General features: G+C 41.2%; 1 protein-coding gene across 5 annotated transcripts in view; it reads left to right on the forward strand.

Annotated features, from left to right (window-relative positions):
* kidins220a (kinase D-interacting substrate 220a) overlaps positions 1–17,363 on the forward strand; it is a 142,838-nt gene extending 125,475 nt beyond the window's left edge. For all 5 annotated transcript variants that reach the window (XM_057860412.1, XM_057860414.1, XM_057860415.1 and 2 more), the window contains 5 exons: positions 4,395–4,511; positions 4,619–4,717; positions 6,347–6,565; positions 8,547–8,750; positions 14,168–17,363. In XM_057860412.1, the coding sequence (XP_057716395.1) occupies positions 4,395–4,511; positions 4,619–4,717; positions 6,347–6,565; positions 8,547–8,750; positions 14,168–14,953 (1,425 nt within the window). In that variant the 3' untranslated portion in view covers positions 14,954–17,363. The remainder of the gene's footprint in view (positions 1–4,394; positions 4,512–4,618; positions 4,718–6,346; positions 6,566–8,546; positions 8,751–14,167) is intronic.
* Positions 17,364–21,184: the final 3,821 nt, after the last annotated feature.

The following is a 21,184-nucleotide window of genomic DNA, read 5'->3' on the forward strand; positions in this document are numbered from 1 at the left end:
GCTCTGACGTAGTAGTCTTTATGAAAATTGTTAAACGGAAAACAGCAAATCATTGAGGACAAAGCGGTAATTATTGCCTGTTTGAAGGCTATCGCGTGGGAGATGAGAAGTTTGAACAAAGTTTGAGTAAAAAGCGTGGTCAAAAGATGATCATTTCTTTTCTTGGTTTCACATGCAACACTTCTGTGTACTTTATATTCACTAAAAATATATTTTGTGTTCACTCAATTTCATTTGTATTTCTGCGTTATAATTGGAATGATCATTTGCGAAAGTTATTGTGGAGGGGACTTTGAACTAGGGCTGCTGCTATGAAATATTTTAGTAATAAATTATTCTAACGAAAATTCCATCCATTAATCGAGTAATCGGATAAAACATCATTTTTGCTGTGACGCTATACGCCTGGCATCCTTGGAAGCAGAAGTACAACGTGCGCGCTATTCAAAATCAACAATGGCAAGATGACAGACGATTAAACATAGCCAAATGTTGTTGTGCTTCGCTAAGCAGTTGCATTTGATACATGGAATCGGCTCTAATGTGGTGGTTGTGTTTTGCATGCTGTTTCTGAACGGACCATGTGAGAGTATCAGTGGCCGCGGTTTCGTGAGTTTCGCTCTCCTGGAAGTGGCGACAATTTGAAAGTCCAAAAAGTCACAAAAGTAAGAGCGATAACGTGCCTGTGTGACATGCGGTTCCTTTTTGTGGTTTAATTTTTCCCTATGCATATTTTTTATATACTCTAGTTCGTTCGGCATCAAGTCGGGAGGGAGCGGACACCCCGCTGGCTGAGCAACGACTTAATTTATGCTACATTACGTGTATGGGGTGCCGTTCTTCAAGCAGCACATGCTGAAAATCACGGCAATATTTTCTTACATTTGGTGCCACATTGTGTTTAAAATGTGGGGTGACTAATCTATTCTAGATTTTTTTTTTGCACATTTACAACATTATTTAGCAAGTTAAATCTTATTCTTAAATCATAGGTATTATACTTAAATCTTTAAATCCAGAACTAGATATTTAATTAAAATCTTGAATCTAAATGTTAAATATAAATCCTTTATCTAAATGTTAAACCTAAATTAACTGTAAATCCTAAATATAAATCTCAAATATAAATCTTAAATCTAAATGTTTAATATAAATCTTAAATGTAAATCATAAATATATATATCTTAAATTTAAATATTTAATCTGAATCCTAAATCTCAATGTTCAATCCTAAATCTTGAAACAGGTGAAACTAAATATTTATCTAATATGCAAATTCACATGACTGGTGACCGGAAGTAAAAAAATAAGAGCTTGGGCAGCTCAGACTGTGTTTGCATACTAGCTAAATATTTAGTTTCCGCTGTTTCAAGATTTAGGCATTTAGATTTGAATTCAAGATTTAAATTTAGGATTTATATTATTATATAACTCATATTTATATTTAGATTGATGATTTATATTTAAGATTTAGATTTAACATTTATATCAAGGATTTATATTTAACATTTAGATTTAATATATATATGTAAGATTTAGGGTTATATATTAAGGTTTATATACATCTTAAATGTAAATCTTAAATATACTGGACTGTCTCAGGAAATTAGAATACACAATATTCTAATTTTTCGAGACAGTCCTGTGTATATATACAGGACTGTCTCAGGAAATTAGAATACACAATATTCTAATTTCCTGAGACAGTCAGGAAATTAGAATATTGTGTATTCTAATTTCCTGAGACAGTCCTGTATATATACACAGGACTGTCTCAAAAAATTAGAATATTGTGTATTCTAATTTTCTGAGACAGTCCAGTATATCCTAAACGTAAATCTTAAATCTAAATCCTGAATCTAAATGTTAAATCCTAAAACCTGAAACAGGTAAAACTAAATATTTATCTTAATATGCAAATTCACATTACTGGTGACCAGAAGTAAAAAAAAAAAAAAAAAAAAAAAGCTTGGGCAGCTCAGACTGTGTTTGCATATTAGCTAAATATTTAGTTTCAGCTTTTTCAAGATTTAGGCATTTAGATTTGAAATACCGGTATAAGATTTAAATTTAAGATTTACATTTCGGATTTATGTTATTATATAAGTTAGATTTATGATTTAGATTTATGATTTATATTTAAGATTTAGATTTAACAATTATATTAAGAATTTATATTTCAATATTTAGATTTAAGATATGTATGTAAGATTTAGAGTTATATATTAGGGTTTAAATTAAACATTTTAAATATTTAGTTCTGGATTTAAACATTTCAGTGTAATACCTATTATTTTAAATTTATTTAAGTTGCTAAATAATGTTGTAAATGTGCAAAAAAATGACTCAAAAATGTTCACACCACATTTTAAACACTGCGCAGCACTACCTGTGAGAAAATGTCGTAATTTTGACATTTTGAAATGTGCTGCTTTACAAATGGCACCCCATATACGTGCACGCTCCCTACACTCCCAGGAGGGAGGTATCTCCTCTTCTATTCGTCTAATAAATGAGTGCGCCTTTCGTCCACGTGATGCTACTCGGAAAGTTCAGTTGGCGCAGTGTGAATGCTGAACCTTTTCAACAAGTCATTTGCAATTGTTGTTGCGTGGTAGCTCCACAACCGGACCCTGGTCCAGGGGTCGCGTTAACCGAATATTTTCCGTCGTTGACCGGTTTTTTAAAACGGTGACGGAAAAAACTGAAGTAGGTCCGTCATTTTGACAGGTTGCAATCATACCCCAGACCACAGGGTGGCAAATCAGCATATTAATTAGCTATTGTCTCTCTTAATGCATGACGTCATTGGCTATTCTGTCAGAATATTGTAGCGTCACCGGGGTCTGGCGGCGGCACCGTGATTGACACATCAATGCGAGGTTCTTATTGGTGCACCTGGTGTGCCAGCGCGTCATCCAATTGGTGGACTAGATTGCCGCCTGTGCATAGACCCCATTCACATGACGTCACAACTCCGCCCCCCTGACTGGAGCCGCCATATTTTCCGTCAGCTCGTCGTTTTTACACATTACCGCTACGTACATGCCTCCTATTACGGCGTGTTTTTCTGCTCGTTAACATTAATAATCAAAATGGTGAAGGCGTGTGTGGCGGTTGGTTGCAGTAACAGAGAAGATAGACGGAGAGATTTGAAGTTCTACCGTATTCTGAGAGACCCAAATAGGAGAGCGAGATGGACTGCTGTAATTCGACAAGAAATCTGGGCACCAAACGATCACCACAGACTATGTAGTAATCATTTTATATCTTATAAAATGCATTTAATATATATTTAGAAGATTTTGGGCTGACAACCACAATTAAGATCATTGTGTGACGTTGGTGATTGGGGTCTATATCGTTGCCTCTTTTTCTTTGGAGGCGGAGTTGTTGGCGGTAAGCAGAGTTAAAAGAGGGTGAAAAATACCACGACTTCCGTGTCTAATTTTTCGCCACCAAGCAAGCGTTACAATATTAATTAAAAATGAATGAAAACTAAATACTATTGAATATGTCATCATTATCATTTTAAAAATTTAAGTGACCGGTAAAAATAGATTATGACCGGATTTTTATGACCCTGTCAGTCAAAGTGACGGACAACGAAAATGTCTAGCGCAACCTCTGCCCTGGTCTAATGTGAAAGCGCCCTTAATTTCCTCATTAAAAGAGGACCAAAGAACGTCACTAAAAGCTTTTTTTAGACAGAAAACATGTTTTTGCATGTGTGACAAGAACATCCATCATCTACTCAGCAGCCGTGTGTTTTTATAAAACAACTCTTGATTGACTCTTTCCCAGATTGATATCTGGACTATATTAATAGCAGATATATGGAACAATCAATCTGGCGTTTTAGGTCCTGGAATCCGAAACAAAGCCTGGGTGGCCATTAGGCTTGAGTCAATGTAGTAAGGACAAGGGAATGAAATGGAAAGCAAAGAAATGAGATTTGTGGTTCTAAAGAGATAGAGAGGAAAATGGAGGTGGTCTTGGCGCATCAACAGGCCTCTGGTATTATCGATGCCTAAGATTTCTTGACGACCACCACTCAGACTCACAGTCTCCATTCCTTAAGTACGTTGCGTACAATTTATGTGCTTGTATAGAACATACACGCTAAAAGAGTACAAAGTGGTCTAACTGTTTGTATAGATTGGCATTTTTGTTTGCTCGTACGCTTAATTTGTGTGACTGACAGAGGGAGTTACTGTGTGGAATTGCGACCACGAGGCTGGTGTGTCTCTCGCCCCTACACCTCACAGAGATACGTTTTTCCTTCATGCACTAATAGAGTGTGCTAACACGCAGGGTCGGGCCCGCCCCGGTAAGCAGAACTCGCACAGACGCCATGAATGTGTCCTTCTCATTATGACTGCGTGTTTTTGTAGGCCTCCCCTGCTGTCCTGCTCAGCTCGATGAGCACAGACGCAGTGTGCGAGTTCCTCAAACAGATCGACGGAATGGACGCCAGCATGCTCCGTCAGTACACCTCCACCGTCAAGAAGGTGCACCTGCCAATTCACTGTTCTTGAGTCTACATGTTGAATATTTTTAACGTTTCTCATCTCAAAATCCATCCCATCACTCAGTCAGTTTTTCTCAAACATTGCAGGCTAATATAAACGGACGCGTGCTGGCACAGTGCAACCTGGATGAGTTGAAAAATGAGATGGAGATGAACTTTGGTGACTGGCAACTCTTCAGGGGAATGGTGAGGTCCTACTTTCACTTTTTTAACGATCAGGTAGTAATAAAACATGGTCCTTTCTCACAAAATATGGTCCTTTCTCACAAGTATGCAAACATCTTCCAAGATGTTCTAAGACCCCCGAGGCTCGAGAAATTTTGTTTGAAAGGTGCAGATTCTGAAACCCCTTGGAAGGGTACGTTCCCGGCGGCAGTGAACATTTTTTGGCAAACTCTGAATACATCCTATAGCAGAGGTGCCAGCGTCGTCGTAGCATTCATTCATTTAGCATTTATTAATAGAGATGTCGGGTCCGATCACGTCATTTTCAAAGTATCGGAATCGGCAAAAAAATATCGGCCATGCCTTTTTTTAATATATATATATATTTTTTTTTTAAATTAAATCGTTGTCTTGTTGTATTTAACGTTACAGACGTAATATGTTACACTCATCCAGAGTCTTTAGTTTAGGCTTAAGGTAGGGTTATGAAATTTATCCCGATAGCAATTAATGCATGCGCTGCACGACCCACTCACGCATTGTCGCGCTCGATCTGTAATGGCGCCGTTTTACCTATATAGAGAGATCAAAGGCAGTATAAAATGAGTAGAGTGAATTTTGGCAGCCTTTGGAGCCTTTTTTTAATTGGCTAAAGCCTTACAATCCCTCTCCCTACGATTAGAAATATCATGGGAAGCAATGTTGGGAAGCAAGGTAGCAATTGATCTTTTTCTTAACACCTTATGTTATTTCCCAATGCAGAGACGATATATCAATTGGTAAAACTACGCACAGTCACGGTTCCACTTCCCATCATGCATTTGGGCATGGCTGCAGTATCATTTACTGAAAGCTCAACAAATACACTAGATGGCTATATTTAGTCACAATATACAAAGTCACAGGTCTTTCTATCCGTGGATCCCTCTCACAGAAAGAATGTTAATAATGTAAATGCCATGTTGAGGATTTATTGTCATAATAAACAAATACAGTACTTATGTACTGTATGTTGAATGTATATATTCGTCCGAGTTTTATTCATTTTTTTCTTAATGCATTGCCAAAATGTATATGATCGGGAAAAATTATCGGAAATGATTGGAATTGAATCGGGAGCAAAAAAAGCAATCGGATCGGGAGATATCGGGATCGGCAGATACTGAAACTAAAACGATCGGGATCGGATCAGGAGCAAAAAAACATGATCGGAACAACCCTATTTATTAATAATATCCTCTGCTTATCTGCTGAATATTGGAATAAAGATTTAATAATTCGCATTACGCCAAGCCTACACGAACACATGTAACAGCCTCCTAATAACAAACCAGTCGTGTTTTTAGCAGACATCTGATGCCGCGCTCACATCCGAGCAGCTGGAAAGTGCTGCGTCCTTCCAGCTTCGTGCACTAAACCAGTGTTGTGTTGCCAGGACGCAGCCAGCGCAGCCATCTGCTCGAAGATGGCTGACTGATATCTGGATGAAGGGAGGTCATTGTCAGGGATGAGTGGACGGCCGAGTGGCCCCCTCTCAGAGTTCCCCTTCTTGCTTATATCCTGTTGTTGCTGTTTATCATGTTTGTTTGGAGATTACAATGATCTCACCTGAGAGTCTGCATTGCGTTAACGTGACGTTTTCTTCCAAAGGTGATGGAACAACGACACGTGGAAAGCCAAGCTTTGCTTCAGGACGAGTCGCGAGCCGCGAGCGAACAAGGCAACAGCGTGTACAACGGAGAACCCGGCAGACGCTCGGGGGTCTCGGCGCGGGAAGGGGGGGCCTTCAGCCTCAACTTAAGCTTTGAGGAGCTCAGCGGAGCAGGACTGGAGGAGCCAACGAGACAAGGCAGCAGCTCGCAGTGGCCGGTCAGTCTTAGAACACATACACTGCAGCAGTGTTGTTTTTGGCAGCCATTTTAATTTATGTCTGAGTTTTCGTCTTTTGGACGATAATACTTCTTAGTCTTATTCATATTTTAGTCATTTCACATGAAGGAATTCGGCCCCCCAGCCAAGCCGTGGAAAGAGTGACAGCCGCACCAAATGGTGTTCCGCTGGCACCGCTCCCACAAGTCGGCCACGAGGGGCCAATCCCACGCGTTCACTCCGGTGTTAACCCTTTGTACTGACTCCATTTTGAACGGTTCAAAGAAGGCTCACCGACAACAGGTTGACAATTTATTCGTCGACAATGATCAAAAACAAGACAAAACAGACGACGGAGAGACAATGCTGGATCCAGGGTCTGCAAAACAACGGCTACATTGAAAAGTTCCCGAGAAGCAACAGTTGTTAGCTAAATGTTCAGTCTTTTGAAAGCTGCGTTGGAGTGGGCCGGGCGGAAGGCGTGCCGGGGTGTTTTCTTGGGATCATCCCTCTGTGGCAGGTTTGGGCGGTCAAGTTCGTGCGTCATCCTTCGTGGCTGGTATGTGGTTGCCACGGCAACTGACGCATGTCTTGACGTCTCAGGCGCCAAGCTATCAACTTGTTATCCTGGTTGGGCGAGGGTGTTCTGACCCCAGCGAAGAGTCCGTGACGTCTTCTCCTTACCTTATTAGGCGAGGGCTGATAAGCTGGTCCTGTTTACTGTGTCAAAGGGCATGGAGTGAAGTCTGCCTAAACTATGGTTAAATGTTTTACTATAATGAATGTGTTAGACTAATGCAAACAGTTATACAGTGTCTGCGAGAAAGGTAACTATGCCCTTCACACAATTCGTTTGTCTTCGTATAGTTTTTGTTGACGATAACTCAGACTAATTTCGTTTAGTTTTAGTTGACGTTTACTAAAAATGTTTTCGTCCGTAAAATTCCAACGTTTCACTCCAAAAATAAATAAAGGTTTCGAAATATTTCCATTGACAGACGGGCACATATTGTAGCATCTACAAATCACGAGATAATACACACTCAGCAGGAAAACAGTAGGCTACATTATTTTCAGTTAGTTATACCTGGCAGGACGCCACAAGCTATGTAAAAAAAGCTGTCCAAGAGCTTAGGAGGATACTTGCCGTTACCAATAGCCTAATGCTAACGTGAACGTGAATGCTATGCTAACGCTACGAATTACTTTTAGCACTCAGCACAGACCTTTAAAGGCTAAAACATAATTGCATATTTAAAAAGACAAATCTCACCGTGTATGTCTCAAAACAAGCAATGGGGTGACTGGAAAGGACACTAGACTATCGTGGGAGTTGAGGGGTTGCAGCACGTCACATGAGTGACACAACCAGGCAGGCTAATTACACATAAAGTGTCACACATTGTGAACAAAACTATGGTGCATTTTCGTCTCGTTCACGTCTCGTCAGACAAAAACTGGCATTCGGTCATTAAGTTTTAGTCTCCCAAGATACGTTTTTAGCTCGTTATCGTCCTGTCATCGTCATGAAAAAATTGTTCGACGACGAAATATTTTCGTTATAGTCATCGGTGACGAAAACAACTCTGCACCGCAGGTACATTCAGATGCAGGGTGTGCATTTTGTCAAAGAGTGTCATGTAAGCATATTTAAATGGGACATTCGCAAAAGGTCACACTTTCAGAAACTGTCACAAAGCCACATGTCCTCTTCGCGCTGGCCGCACGTACCTCATTCATGTTGTTTTGCACAAGAAAGGAGCACAGCACAGGAAGTTAGTGGTGTTCCTGAATGTATTAAAAGACTGAAAAAAACACACAAGGGGCCCCTTGGTTATTTTCGACTTCAGTCTAGATTTTTAAAAATCTGATAGAGGCTTAAACTGGCACTCTAAATTGCAACCACAATAATAATCACATTTGATTCTAATGCAACTGCTGGCTTACCTAATAGCGGGGCCTTTTTTCATTTTCTTACAAGGTGCCGACTCTCCGCACCACAAGCATGTCCAGCCTCAATTCTCAAGAGTCGTCCAATAACATCTGCAAGTTGACCGACAGGCAGCAGGCCGAGTACCGCGATGCCTACCAGGAGTATATTGCTCAGATGGCCCACCTGGACGGGGGCACGAAGGAGAGGCCTATGCAACCACAACCTTCGACCTACAGCTCGGATGCTAAAGGGGTGAGCGGACAGTCACAAGTCACAAATATTTTATTCACTGTAGAAGAACAGTGTACATTTGTATATGTACAGTGAGGAGCAGAAGTATTTTCACCCCTTGTGATTTTGCAAGTTCACCCACTAATACCCCTTTGCTACTGGCCAAAAAACCCGTGTCAACCCACTAACAATCGGCTTTTGGTGGCAGTGGGAAAGGTGCAGCGACCCGCCTCGACCCGTGTCAATCAACCCGCCAAGCGACCCGCGTTAAAATCACCTCGGCTCTGATTGTCATGCATTGTGAAAGCAAAACCCTGGGTCAACAGTTAACACCCTAATCTACGTGGTGACGTAGGCTCTTACGTGATGCGTCATAACAACGTGCCAGTCACCTCCCATTTAACACGCCCCACAACCGTAGTTACGTCGATGCTCACAACAAAGCTAGTAGAAGAAGAAAGAGCCACTAGCGCACCACATTGAACAACATGTCCCAGCATTGAAAAGATGATGAGACCTGTCAGCTCCTTTCCATCCGTGGAGAAGAGGAGATTCAGCGACAGATGTCTGGGACCGTGCGAGACACAGCAATTTATTAAAAATATTGCTGGTAAATTAAAAGCTCGAAGCTACGATGTCGCCTACGTTGCCTCAGCACAAGCAGAGTGTTGATCCTTTGCTGCATTTCGACCATTTTGAGGGCAGTAAAAAGCATGAAAACGGAGAACACCAACGGAAAGGAGGCTTCCATGTTGCTCTGCATTGTTTACTTCCTTGAACTGAATGAATTCGGTCTCACTTGCGACGCGCATCTTAGCGTGGTGACGTCACGTAACCTTACGCACGGCTGAGGAGGGGTGGGGGGTTAAACGGGTGAAAGAAAAAAAATACACTTTTTTTTTTTTGTCAATGGGAAAGGTGCCAAATGCCAATTGCTAGTGGGTTGCATCAACTTGGAAAAAACGCGCGTTGACCCACTAGTTTCAGTGGGAAAGGGGCAATAGATTAATTTCCACTTATAGAGACATAATATGAAAAGCACATTGTATGATTTTTCAATTTTTTATTTGTAATTTAATGGGGTTCATAGGTATTTGAACCCTGAGAAAATCAGTGCTAATATTTAGTGCAGAAGCCTTTGTTTGCAATTACAGAGGTCAGATGATTTCTGTAGTTCTTCACCAGATTTTTACATATGGAAACAGGGATTTTGGCCCGTTCCTCCACACAAATTTTCTCTAGATCAGTCAGCTGTCATTGAGAAACACCAAGTTTCAGCTCCATCCAAAGATTTTCTATTGGATTGAGGTCTTAATACTGGCTTGGCCACTCCAGAACCTTGATAGGATTTTTACGTAGCCACTCCTTGGTCAGCTTGGCTCTTGTCATGTTGGAAGATCCAGCCACGGCTCATCTTCAAGTCACTGACTGAGGAGGTTGTGGCTCAAAATCTGACAATACATTCACCATTCATCCTCTGCTTTATTTAATAAACTCGTCTTGTCCCTTTGCCTGAAATGCAGCCCCAAAGTATGAGGTTTTTACCCTCATACTTCACAGTGGGGATGGTGTTCTTGGGATTGCACTCATCCTTCTTTTTCCTTTACACATGACAAGTAAATTTTGCACCAAAAAGTTCTACTTTGGTCTCATCTGACCACATGACTTTCTCCCATGACCCCTCTGCATCATTCAGATGGTCCCTGGCAAACTTCAGACGGGCCTTCACATATGCTGGCTTCAACAGGTGGAACCTTCTGAGCAATACATGATTTTAAACCATTGCAATGTAGTGTTCTACTGAAAGTAGCCTTTGAAACTCTATCCAGCTCTCTTCAGGTCATTGACCAGCTCCTGCCGTGTAGTTTTAGGCTGAGCCCTCACTTTTCTCATCATGTGTGATGCCCCACGAGGAGAGATTTTACATGGAGCCCCAGTCCGAGGTAGATTATCAGTCATGTTTAGCCTTTTCCATTTTCTAACAATTGCTACAACTGTTGATTTATTCTCATGAAGCTGCTTTCCTATTGTCCCATAGCCTTTTTCAGTTTCATGGAGCTCGACAATTTTTTTCTCTGGCCCTTTCCGGAAGCTCTCTGGTCTTGCCCATGGTAGCAGTTGGATTATGACTGACTTTGGGGTGCACAGGTGACAATTATTAGCTCAAACGGGTGGTTACTCATGGGGTAAAGCAGTATTTCTCAAATAGTGGGGCGGGCCCCCCCAGGGAGGCGCAGAGCAATGCTAAGGGTGGCGCATGTGACCTTGGGGAACATTTTTATCCGTACTAGATTAAAGTGTAATTGCACATCCACTCAGTGGGTGGCAGTGCCGCTCTCATTTTCAGCATGTGCGCAGTATTTTTTAACCAAACAAAAGCACACAGCGAAGCGCACCGGAGATATGAAAAGCTAAGACAAGGAAATATGACGAAGCATATGTAGCATTTGGCTTTGACTTTTAGTACAGTGGGGGACGAGGAAAGACCCGTCTGTTTACTTTGTCTAAAAATGTATGGACAGCAGGAATTATCTTTTTCAGCGAAAACCAACAAATATTGCCACCAATGCTCTCGCTTAGTCAGTGTTACATGAGTAAACCAGCGAGTACTGTCAGCATCATATAAGGTGGCATACCTAGTTGGTCAATGCAAAATGACCCCACACCATAGCAAAGGAGCCGATACTGTCTGTAGCAAAAATAAAAATTGCCTTCGTCCAATGGCACTGTCGTTTTTGTTCTTTTAATTTTTGTTTTTTCAGTCTAATTGTTTGGCATATTATCCTAATGAGTTAATGTTGCTGATCAATTTGAATTTATTATTGTTCAATGACTTTAATTAAATTTAAATTTTCAGTATCAAACGGTCAAAAAAATGTATCGAGTGTATTTTTACAGTATGGATGTTTTTTTTTTCTTTTTTACACTTTATTGTAAGTTGATCTATATTACTTTTTTCTTTTAATATTAAAAAGAACACACTGTTATGCAGAGGTGTACTTATAAACATAAGAATTTTATATACAAATGATACTACAGCATATTTATAGTGGCGGCAGGGAGTTGGGGGGGGGGGGCGCAAAGCGTTTACGTCTTCCTGTGGGGGGCATAACAGAAAATAATTGAGAAGCACTGGGGTAAAGGCAGGGCCGGCCCAGGCCATTTGGGGGCCCTCAGCAAAATAATGCAAAGGGGCCCATATTTTTGGCCCACCATTTTGTCACAGTGTACTGTGAAACCCATACATGCAATCCAACCCATACATCCATATTTTGTGTATTAATCAAATTTTGTTGCACTGCATACTTCAAACTTCTCACCCCAAATGATTGTCAGAACTTAGAGTAGATAGCACCACATCTTTTTCTAAAAGAGGAAAGAAAGAAGTTAAGGAAGAACTTTTATTTTTTTAAGCTTGTAATCAAGTATCAAAACTCACAAAAGTCAAATAAAGCAAACTGTAGTAAACAAAATAGAATATACATTAAACAATTGCCAGATTGGGGGCCCCCTAGTGATCAGGGGCCCTAAGCAACTGCATAGTCTGCGTATAGGCTGGGCCGGCCCTGGGTAAAGGTGAACTTTTTTAAGGTAGACTGAGACTTTTTGAGTGTCATAATTATTGCTGATTCTCAGGGGTACAAATAGTTATGAACGCCAGTAAATTACAAATAAATTATTTCAAAACTCATGCAATGTGAGTTCCGGATTTTTTTAGATTATGTGTCTATAAGTTGAAATGCATCAACGATTGAAATTTCAGACCTCTACCTATTTTCTAAGTGGGTGAACTTGCAACATCACTTGTACAGTTGTGGTCAAAAGTTTACATACACTTGTGAAGAACATAATGTCATGGCTCTCTTGAGTATCCAGTTATTTCTACAACTCTGATTTTTCTCTGATAGAGTGATCGGAACATATACTTCTTTGTCACAAAAAACATTCATGAAGTTTGGTTCTTTTATGACTTTATTATGGGTGAACAGAAAAAAGTGATCAAATCTGCTGGGTCAAAAATATACATACAGCAGCGCTAAAATTTGGTAACATGTCCCTTGGCCATTTTCACTTCAATTAGGCGCTTTTGGTAGCCATCCACAAGCTTCTGGCAAGCTTCTGGTTGAATCTTTGACCACTCCTCTTGACAGAATTGGTGCATTTCAGTTAAATTTGATGGTTTTCTGACATGGACTTGTTTCTTCAGCATTGTCCACAAGTTTAAGTCAGGACTTTGGGAAGGCCATTTGAAAACCTTAATTCTAGCCTGATTTAGCCATTCCATTACCACTTTTGATGTGTGTTTGGGGTCATTGTCCTGTTGGAACACCCAACTGCGCCCAAGACCCAATCTTCGAGCTGATGACGTTAGATTATCTTGAAGAATTTGAAGGTAATCCTCCTTCTTCATTATCCCATTTACTCCATTGGTAGCAAAACAGCCCCACAGCATAATACTACCACCACCGTGCTTGACGGTAGGCATGGTGTACTTGGGGTTAAAGGCCTCACCTTTTCTCCTCCAAACATATTGCTGGGCATTGTGGCCAAACAGCTGGATTTTTGTTTCGTCTGACCACAGAACTTTCCTCCAGAAGGTCTTATCTTTGTCCATGTGATCAGCAGCAAACTTCAGTCGAGCCTTAAGGTGCCGCTTTTGGAGCAAGGGCTTCCTTCTTGCACGGCAGCCTCTCAGTCCATGGAGATGCAAAACACGCTTGACTGTGGACACTGACACCTGTGTTCCAGCAGCTTCTAATTCTTGGCAGATCTGCTTTTTGGTGATTCTCGGTTGAATCTTCACCCTCCTGACCAATTTTCTCTCAGCAGCAGGTGATAGCTTGCGTTTTCTTCCTGATCGTGGTAGTGACAAAACAGTGCCATGCACTTTATACTTACAAACAATTGTTTGCACTGTTGCTCTTGGGACCTGCAGCTGCTTTGAAATGGCTCCAAGTGACTTTCCTGACTTGTTCAAGTCAATGATTGTTCAAGTCAATAATCACTCACAAGAAATTGCTAATTCGTGTTGCTGTATGTATATTTTTGACCCAGCAGATGTGATCACTTTTTCTGTTAACCCATAATAAAGTCATAAAAGAACCAAACATCATGAATGTTTTTTGTGACAAAGAAGTATCTGTTCCAATCACTCTATCGGAGAAAAATCAGAGTTGTAGAAATAACTGGAAACTCAAGAGAGACATGACATTATGTTCTTCACAAGTGTATGTAAACTTTTAACCACAACTGTATGCATCAAATAGCAATCCACATGTCGGACCCAGTTGGTTGCTTTTCAGGCTTCTTTTCATTTATTATTATTTTTTTAAATACATTTTTACATTATATCTTGGCGGGGAAAAAAAAGGCCTCTCCAGAGATCTCATTTTTTGTATATTTTCATGTTCTCATTGAATTCTTTTCCCACCGGCCAGGCTAATGAAGGAGCAGACCAAGATAGCCGCAAGTCATTCCTCAAAAGAGTCCCCAAGGCGACTGAACCCGCAGACGTTCCCTCAGGGGCTGATGCCCAGCTCCTCGATCCCATCAGCGAGGAGGACGAGAAGCAGGATCACAGCACGAGCTCCAGAAACAACGCCGCCGGTTCTCGCTTCCGCAAGCTTTCCAGCGATGACGACTCCAGCCCCGAAGACTCCGACAACACTACACCGCTCCTTCAGAAGGAAGCCAAATCCAAGATCTCGCATTTCCTCACCAAGGGTCTTCTAGATCAGAAAGAAGCCGCTGAAATCTCCCGAGAAGAAGCAGCGGGAGATCCCGGCCTGGTGAGGGGAGCGGTTAAGCCAGGTGTGATGGAGCTGGAGCTGGACGGCCTGATCAAGAAGCGAGGTCTTCTCCCCAGCAGCTTGAGCTGTCTGCAGGACACGGCTGTGGCCCGCATGTCTATTTGCTCCGAGGCGGCCTCCGAGGCCAGCCTGATGGCGAGCAGCCCGGATGAGAGTTGGCCTCCCGGCGGGATGAGCAACCTCAACCGCAGCGAGAGCGACAGCACGCTCAACAACAACACCGGCGACGCCAACTCCAACACCAACAACAGCAGCCACCAACAAGAAGAGTTCGCCACCTCCCCGTCCAGCGTCTCGCCTGCTGTAATCATCTCACCAGGCAGCAGCAATGCCACCGTCACCACCGCCACTGTCCACCACAACCAGAATCTGCGCTCCATCAACTTAGGAGACGAAAGAGAAAGTGTCCTTTAAGATTGTTTTCAAATCCATACGCTGAAGCGATAAATGTCACATGATAGTTGTAGAATAACATGTAGTTGACTAGGGTAGAATTGTACGACATTAGTTTTATTGTTATGTATCAGGGCCGAACAAAAAGACTACGATTTTAAAGTCGTACTATTACTACAATTAAAAAAAAATAGTAAAACGATAACGATCACAAGATAAGGCGATAAAACGGTTATCGATACATTGGTCAGGAAATTATTCTATAAAACACCTGATAGATAGAAAAACAAGTGCCTGTTATGAATTGGATCCAGATTATCACTAGTAGACGTCCAATCCATTTGAAGTGGGAGGGTGGCAGCGAATGAACATTCGTTCATTCGATGTGACAGCCAACCAATGCCAGGCAAATAGTTCATTTTGGGGCATTGCAGGTCTTTTCCTGTCGATTTTCGGTCATTTCCTGTTGATTTTACAGTGTATCACAAAAGTGAGTACACCCCTCGCATTTCTGCAGATATTTAAGTATATCTTTTCATGGGACGGACAACACCGACAAAATGACACTTTGACACAATGAAAAGTAGTCTGTGTGCAGCTTATATAATAGAGTTCCCCTCAAAATAACTCAAAATATAGCCATTACTATCTAAACCCCTGGCTACACCCTTTAGTAGATCCCTAAATGTCCAAATTGAGTACTGCTTGTCATTTTCCCTCTAAAATGTCGTGAATCGCTAGAAGATTGCTGTCAGCATTGCGGCAGAGATTGAAGAGGTGGGGGGGCTGGGACGCGAACCCACGCGCCGCGACGGTTTCACTCGACAACTGACTGCGGAATCGTCAGCATCCCTTCATAAAGGAATCGGCAGGGAGGTTTCCACGCTCCGCCATGGATCTGCTACACTCACCCCCCGAAACCTTCGCTGCCGATCCGGGTCACGGCACCAATGTACCAGTGTGTCAGCGCCGCGACGCTTCCACTCGACAGGTAGGGAAGCTAACCACTGCGGCAATAAAGCTCGAGCTAACGGCACAGCCGTCAGCGTCCCTACATGAAGGAATCGGCAGGGAGGTTTCCACGCTCCGCTATGGATCTGCGTGTACCTGTTACACTCACCCCCCGAAACCTTTGCTGTCAATCCGGGTCACGGCACCAATGTAGCCGGTGTGTCAGCGCCGCCCCGCGTTCTGCTCCCACCAGGCCGGGATGCAAACCCAAGCGCCACGACGCTTCCACTTGGCAGGTAGGGACGTTAACCACTGCGCTAATAAAGCTCGCACCGCTATCAGCGTCCCTACATGAAAGAATCGGCAGGGAGGTTTCCAAGCTCCGCTACGGACCTGCGAGTACCTTTTACACATGGCTGTCACCCCAAGACGGAACCTCTTCTGAAGACCGTACACAAGAAAGACACGCCCGTCTCATCAGACCATAGGACATGGTTCCAGAAATCCATGTGCTTTGTTGACATGTCTTCAGCAAACTGTTTACGGGCTTTCTTGTGTACCGTCTTCAGAAGAGGCTTTCTCCTGGGGGTGACAGCCATGCACACTAATTTGATGTAGAGTGGGGCATACAGTCTGAGCACTAACAGGCTGACCCCCCACCTCTTCAATCTGCAGCAATGCTGTCAGCACTCCTGTCACGAGTCACGTGATATTTTGGAGGGAAAATGACAAGCAGTACTCAATTTGGACATTTAGGGATTACGTAGTTTCTAAGGAGTGTACTCAATTTTGTTGCCTGGGGTTTAGTTATTAATGGCTATATTTTGAGGGGAAAATAAATTAACTCTATTATATACATATAAGCTGCACACAGACTACTTTACATTGTGTCATTTTGTCAGTGTTGTCCTATGAAAAGATAAATATCTGCAGAAATGCGAGGGGTGTACTCACTTTTGTGATACACTGAATATCATACGTAAACAGGGAAACCTTAGATGACATTTAAACGGAATGAAATGTGACTAAAATTGTGATTAGAAAAGTACATCAGTAGACATTTAGAATTCTTCAAGCGTTTCAGTCTTTGGCTTGTGTTAACACACAATGCTAAAAAGTTAGCCTTTTTCCTCATTTAATAAGTTACATAATCACCATATCACATTTCTTAAATGCCCTAATTTGGGTCAGTTTTGACAAAATTGTGTTAACCACATAATAAAAAACACGTGGTGGGTTTTAGAGTGTCAGTGAAATAAAGTTGAATTTAGAAATTTAGGGTTCTTCTGCAGTTGTGGTAGATAAAATAGAAATGGTGTCTGGTGATTGAATGTTACATGTCAAGTGTTGTGTTTGCTGATATCAAATTTTACTCACTGGTGATGTGGCGTTATTCTTTTGTGAAAGGTACTTGCATGTTCTCCCAATTCTTGTCAAATTGTTTCATTGTTTAAAATCAATACAATTTTCCTTGAAAGTTCACACCATTGGAATGACGTTTTTCTTCTTATCAGAGGAGAGTCTGACCTGTCAATTTTACCTTGCTCAGAAAGCATTAGGGCTCATGGAGTAGACGCGATATGATCTCCCGATAGATGGCGCACTTTCACCACAAACGATACAGCGCCGGCTACACAGATGCAGGCTGTCAACCTCCCCGGTGACCCCCTCCCTTTTTTAAACGAGGTGCTCACAGGGGTCTTTTGAGGACACTAATATAAGGTAATATGAAGACTTTATCACGTGATATTCAAGTTTCTGCATCTGCTTCGTAGCACTGTGGTTCTGGGTGATTATTATTATTTTTTTTGGCTCTGCGCGTATATTAGGTTCATTGAAAACTAAAATTTCCACATGTTTGACCTGCAATAGACGACTGACTAGTCTGTGTGTGTGCAGCCTCGTACTCAAAAGTCAGCTGTGATATGTTTTATGAGTTCTGGATGTATGAAAGGAACATACAGTTGCAACAAAATGCAAAAACACACCTACTTAAAATGCGTTAAATTACCTTGTTTTCAGTGTAAATCTAGAAATAACTGAAATTATCTGCAGGTGCTTTTCAGATTTCTCGAAATACGAAAAATAGCTGCCTGAAAATAAGCTTAACAGACTTATTTTAAGCAATAAATTAGTATATTTCATCATTTAAAGAAAGCTTTGAAATTTCAGAAATGTTCAGAAACGCCATTATTTTAAAATATGGCTAGTCATAGACTTCATAATGATATTGACGGGACATGGGGCGCGGGGCCGATTAATAGGGGGCCTATCTCTGTCAAAGCTGACTGAGTGGAAACAAAGAGCTTTTTCCATTGAAAATTCTTATGAATAAATGCTTAAATCCCTGAATTCTTTATAGATGTGGACGTAAAACAGTCTCGATTCTTGGTTAAAGGGGGAAAAAAAAAAAAAAAAAAAATGGGCAGTTAGCATTCATTTTACGTAAATATGTCGAAGTACGATGCTAGTCTATGTCAATGTGGCGGCCGCCATATGTAAACAAAGCTTTTCCAATCAAAATTCTTATGAATAAATGCTTAAATCCCTGAATTCTTAATAGATGTGGACGTAAAACAGTCTCGATTCTTGGTTAAAGGGGGAAAAAAAAAAAAAAAAAAAATGGGCAGTTAGCATTCATTTTACGTAAATATGTCGAAGTACGATGCTAGTCTATGTCAATGTGGCGGCCGCCATATGTAAACAAAGCTTTTCCAATCAAAATTCTTATGAATAAATGCTTAAATCCCTGAATTCCTTATATATGTGGACGTAAAACAGTCTCAACTCATGGTGAAAAGGGAAAAAAAAAAAAAAAATGTGCAGGTAGCATTTTACATAAATATTGAAAACTATGAGGCTAGTCAGTTAGGAAATTAGCGGCCGACATATGTAAACAAAGAGCTTTTTCTGTGGAAAATTCTAAATGCTTAAATCCGTGAATTCTTTATAGATAGGTAAAAGAGTCTCGATTCTTGGTTAATAGCAAAAAAAAAAAAACACCCTGTGCAGTTAGCATTTATTTTCCGTAAATATTGCGAACAATGACACCGATGCCATAGCAGCTAATTAATCCCATTGATTTTTTTTTCTCGTTTGAAAAGCATCTTACGAAAAATATAATAATTACCTTGAATCCTTGAACAAATCACTCCTGAGACAATCCTTGCTGTTTGTATGCGGTACAGCTTTCGCACTTTTTCAACCTAAATCTGGCGTTAGATCGTTGCGTGCATGTGTTTGAGAATAACTTGATGTGGGCAGGCCCCCTACTTGAAGGCGAGGCGCAGTGAGGTTCAAATGTGACCCGTCAATATCATGATTAAGTCTATGTATGGCTAATTATCAATTTTTTAAAAATTATTTTTAACAAGAACATATGAAGCTCATTTGTAAATAAAAATCCGTAAATAAGCCACTTCCTTATAAAAGCCGGAGGGTAGAAATGCCGAGAAAAAAATCTGCGGTTTATAGTCCAAAAATACGATAGTCTGTAACACTCAAAACCAAATGGAGAAAAATATTTGACTAGATTTAAGAAAAACAATCTGATTAAGACATTATAAATTTGCAGTGTAGAATGTCTGCATCTATTGACTGACACCTATGTGTACATTTATGATAAATCATCTGACGACTCCACCAAACTGAACCATTTTCCACTAAGTATCAAATTGAGCACTTTAAAATGACAGCAACACAAATGCTCTTTTACTAGAGTTTGTTTGCAACTGTCTCATTTGCCATTCAAAGCTAAATTTCCATAATTGTGTACATACTACCCCCCGCCCTCACACTGCGCACACACATATATATATATTCCCTCCCAACAACACATCCGACAGCCCTTTTAGCTTTAATGTCTCGGCCTGTCACGCTAAACCATCTAATCCCATTTACTCTACAAGGCACCCAAGGAAGTAAAAGTGCAGTCAGCGCGCCCTACATAAGCGTTTTATGCAACCCTGAGGTGCTGCCGCTTGCCTTGCTGAGAGTGACGCACCGTCTTCACACCATTCTGGGTCACTCACTCAGCGACATTGGCTCAGGACATTTGTATTGTTTTTCTCCCCCAAAAGAAAAGTTTTGTATTGATATTGCTGGGAAACATTTTTCCAAGCCATTTCCCAGATAGCTGACCGAGGTTGAATAAACGTTGATTTTCCATCTAAGGGGCAGTTTACATGGCGACTCTGCGATACAAAGACGCAATGACTGAGTAGAGGACTCGCCTGGCGTGCATATGACGTCAGCGAAGACGAAAAATTCTGAATCCTGCCTCCAAAGTGGAAGAATCCGATTGCGGGGGTTGAGGAGGGCTTCCTCGGCATGCATATCAAAGGCTCCCGCAGCGCGAGACCGCGCCGTTAACGTCAGCACTCATACACGTCACATTGGGCGTGCGCAGCGGAGCAACTAAACATTAAAAACTAGGGTTGTTCCGATCGTGTTTTTTTGCTCCCGATCCGATCCCGATTGTGTTAGTTTGAGTATCTGCCGATCCTCATATATTTCCCGATCCGATTGCTTTTTTTTGCTCCCGATTCAATTCCAATCATTCCCGATAATTTTTCCCGATCATATACATTTTGGCAATGCATTGAGAAAAAAATGAATAAAACTCGGACGAATATATACATTCAACATACAGTACATAAGTACTGTATTTGTTTATTATGACAATAAATCCTCAAGAGGTTATTTACATTATTGACATTCTTTCTGTGAGAGGGATCAACAGATAGAAAGACTTGTGACTTTGTATATTGTGACTAAATGTTGCCATCTAGTGTATTTGTTGAGCTTTCAGTAAATGATACTGTAGCCATGCCCAAATGCATGATGGGAAGTGGAACCATGACTGTGCGTAGTGCTACCAATTGATATTGATATTGAGCTTCTCTGCGTTGGGAAATAACATAGAGTGTTAAGAAAATGATCAATTGTTACCTTGCTTCCCCACATTGCTTCCCACAATATTTCTAATCGTAGGGAGAGGGATTGTGAGGCTTTAGCCAATCAAAAGAAGGCTCCTAAGGCTGCCAAAATTCTCTCTACTTATTTTACGCTGCCTTTTAGCTCTCTAAATAGGTAAAACTGCGCCAGATTGAGCGCAACAATGCGTGAGTGGGTCGTGCAACGCATGCATTAATTTCATTAAATATTTTAACGTGATACATTTTTTAAAAAAATTAATTACCGCCGTTATCGGGATAAATTTGATAACCCTACCTTAAGGCTAAACTAGACTCTGGATGAGTGTAACATATTATGTCTGTAACGTTAAATACAATTAGAAAA

The sequence above is a fragment of the Corythoichthys intestinalis genome, chromosome 15 (genome assembly GCF_030265065.1).
Source record: "Corythoichthys intestinalis isolate RoL2023-P3 chromosome 15, ASM3026506v1, whole genome shotgun sequence".
In the NCBI taxonomy this organism is placed as follows: Eukaryota; Metazoa; Chordata; class Actinopteri; order Syngnathiformes; family Syngnathidae; genus Corythoichthys; species Corythoichthys intestinalis.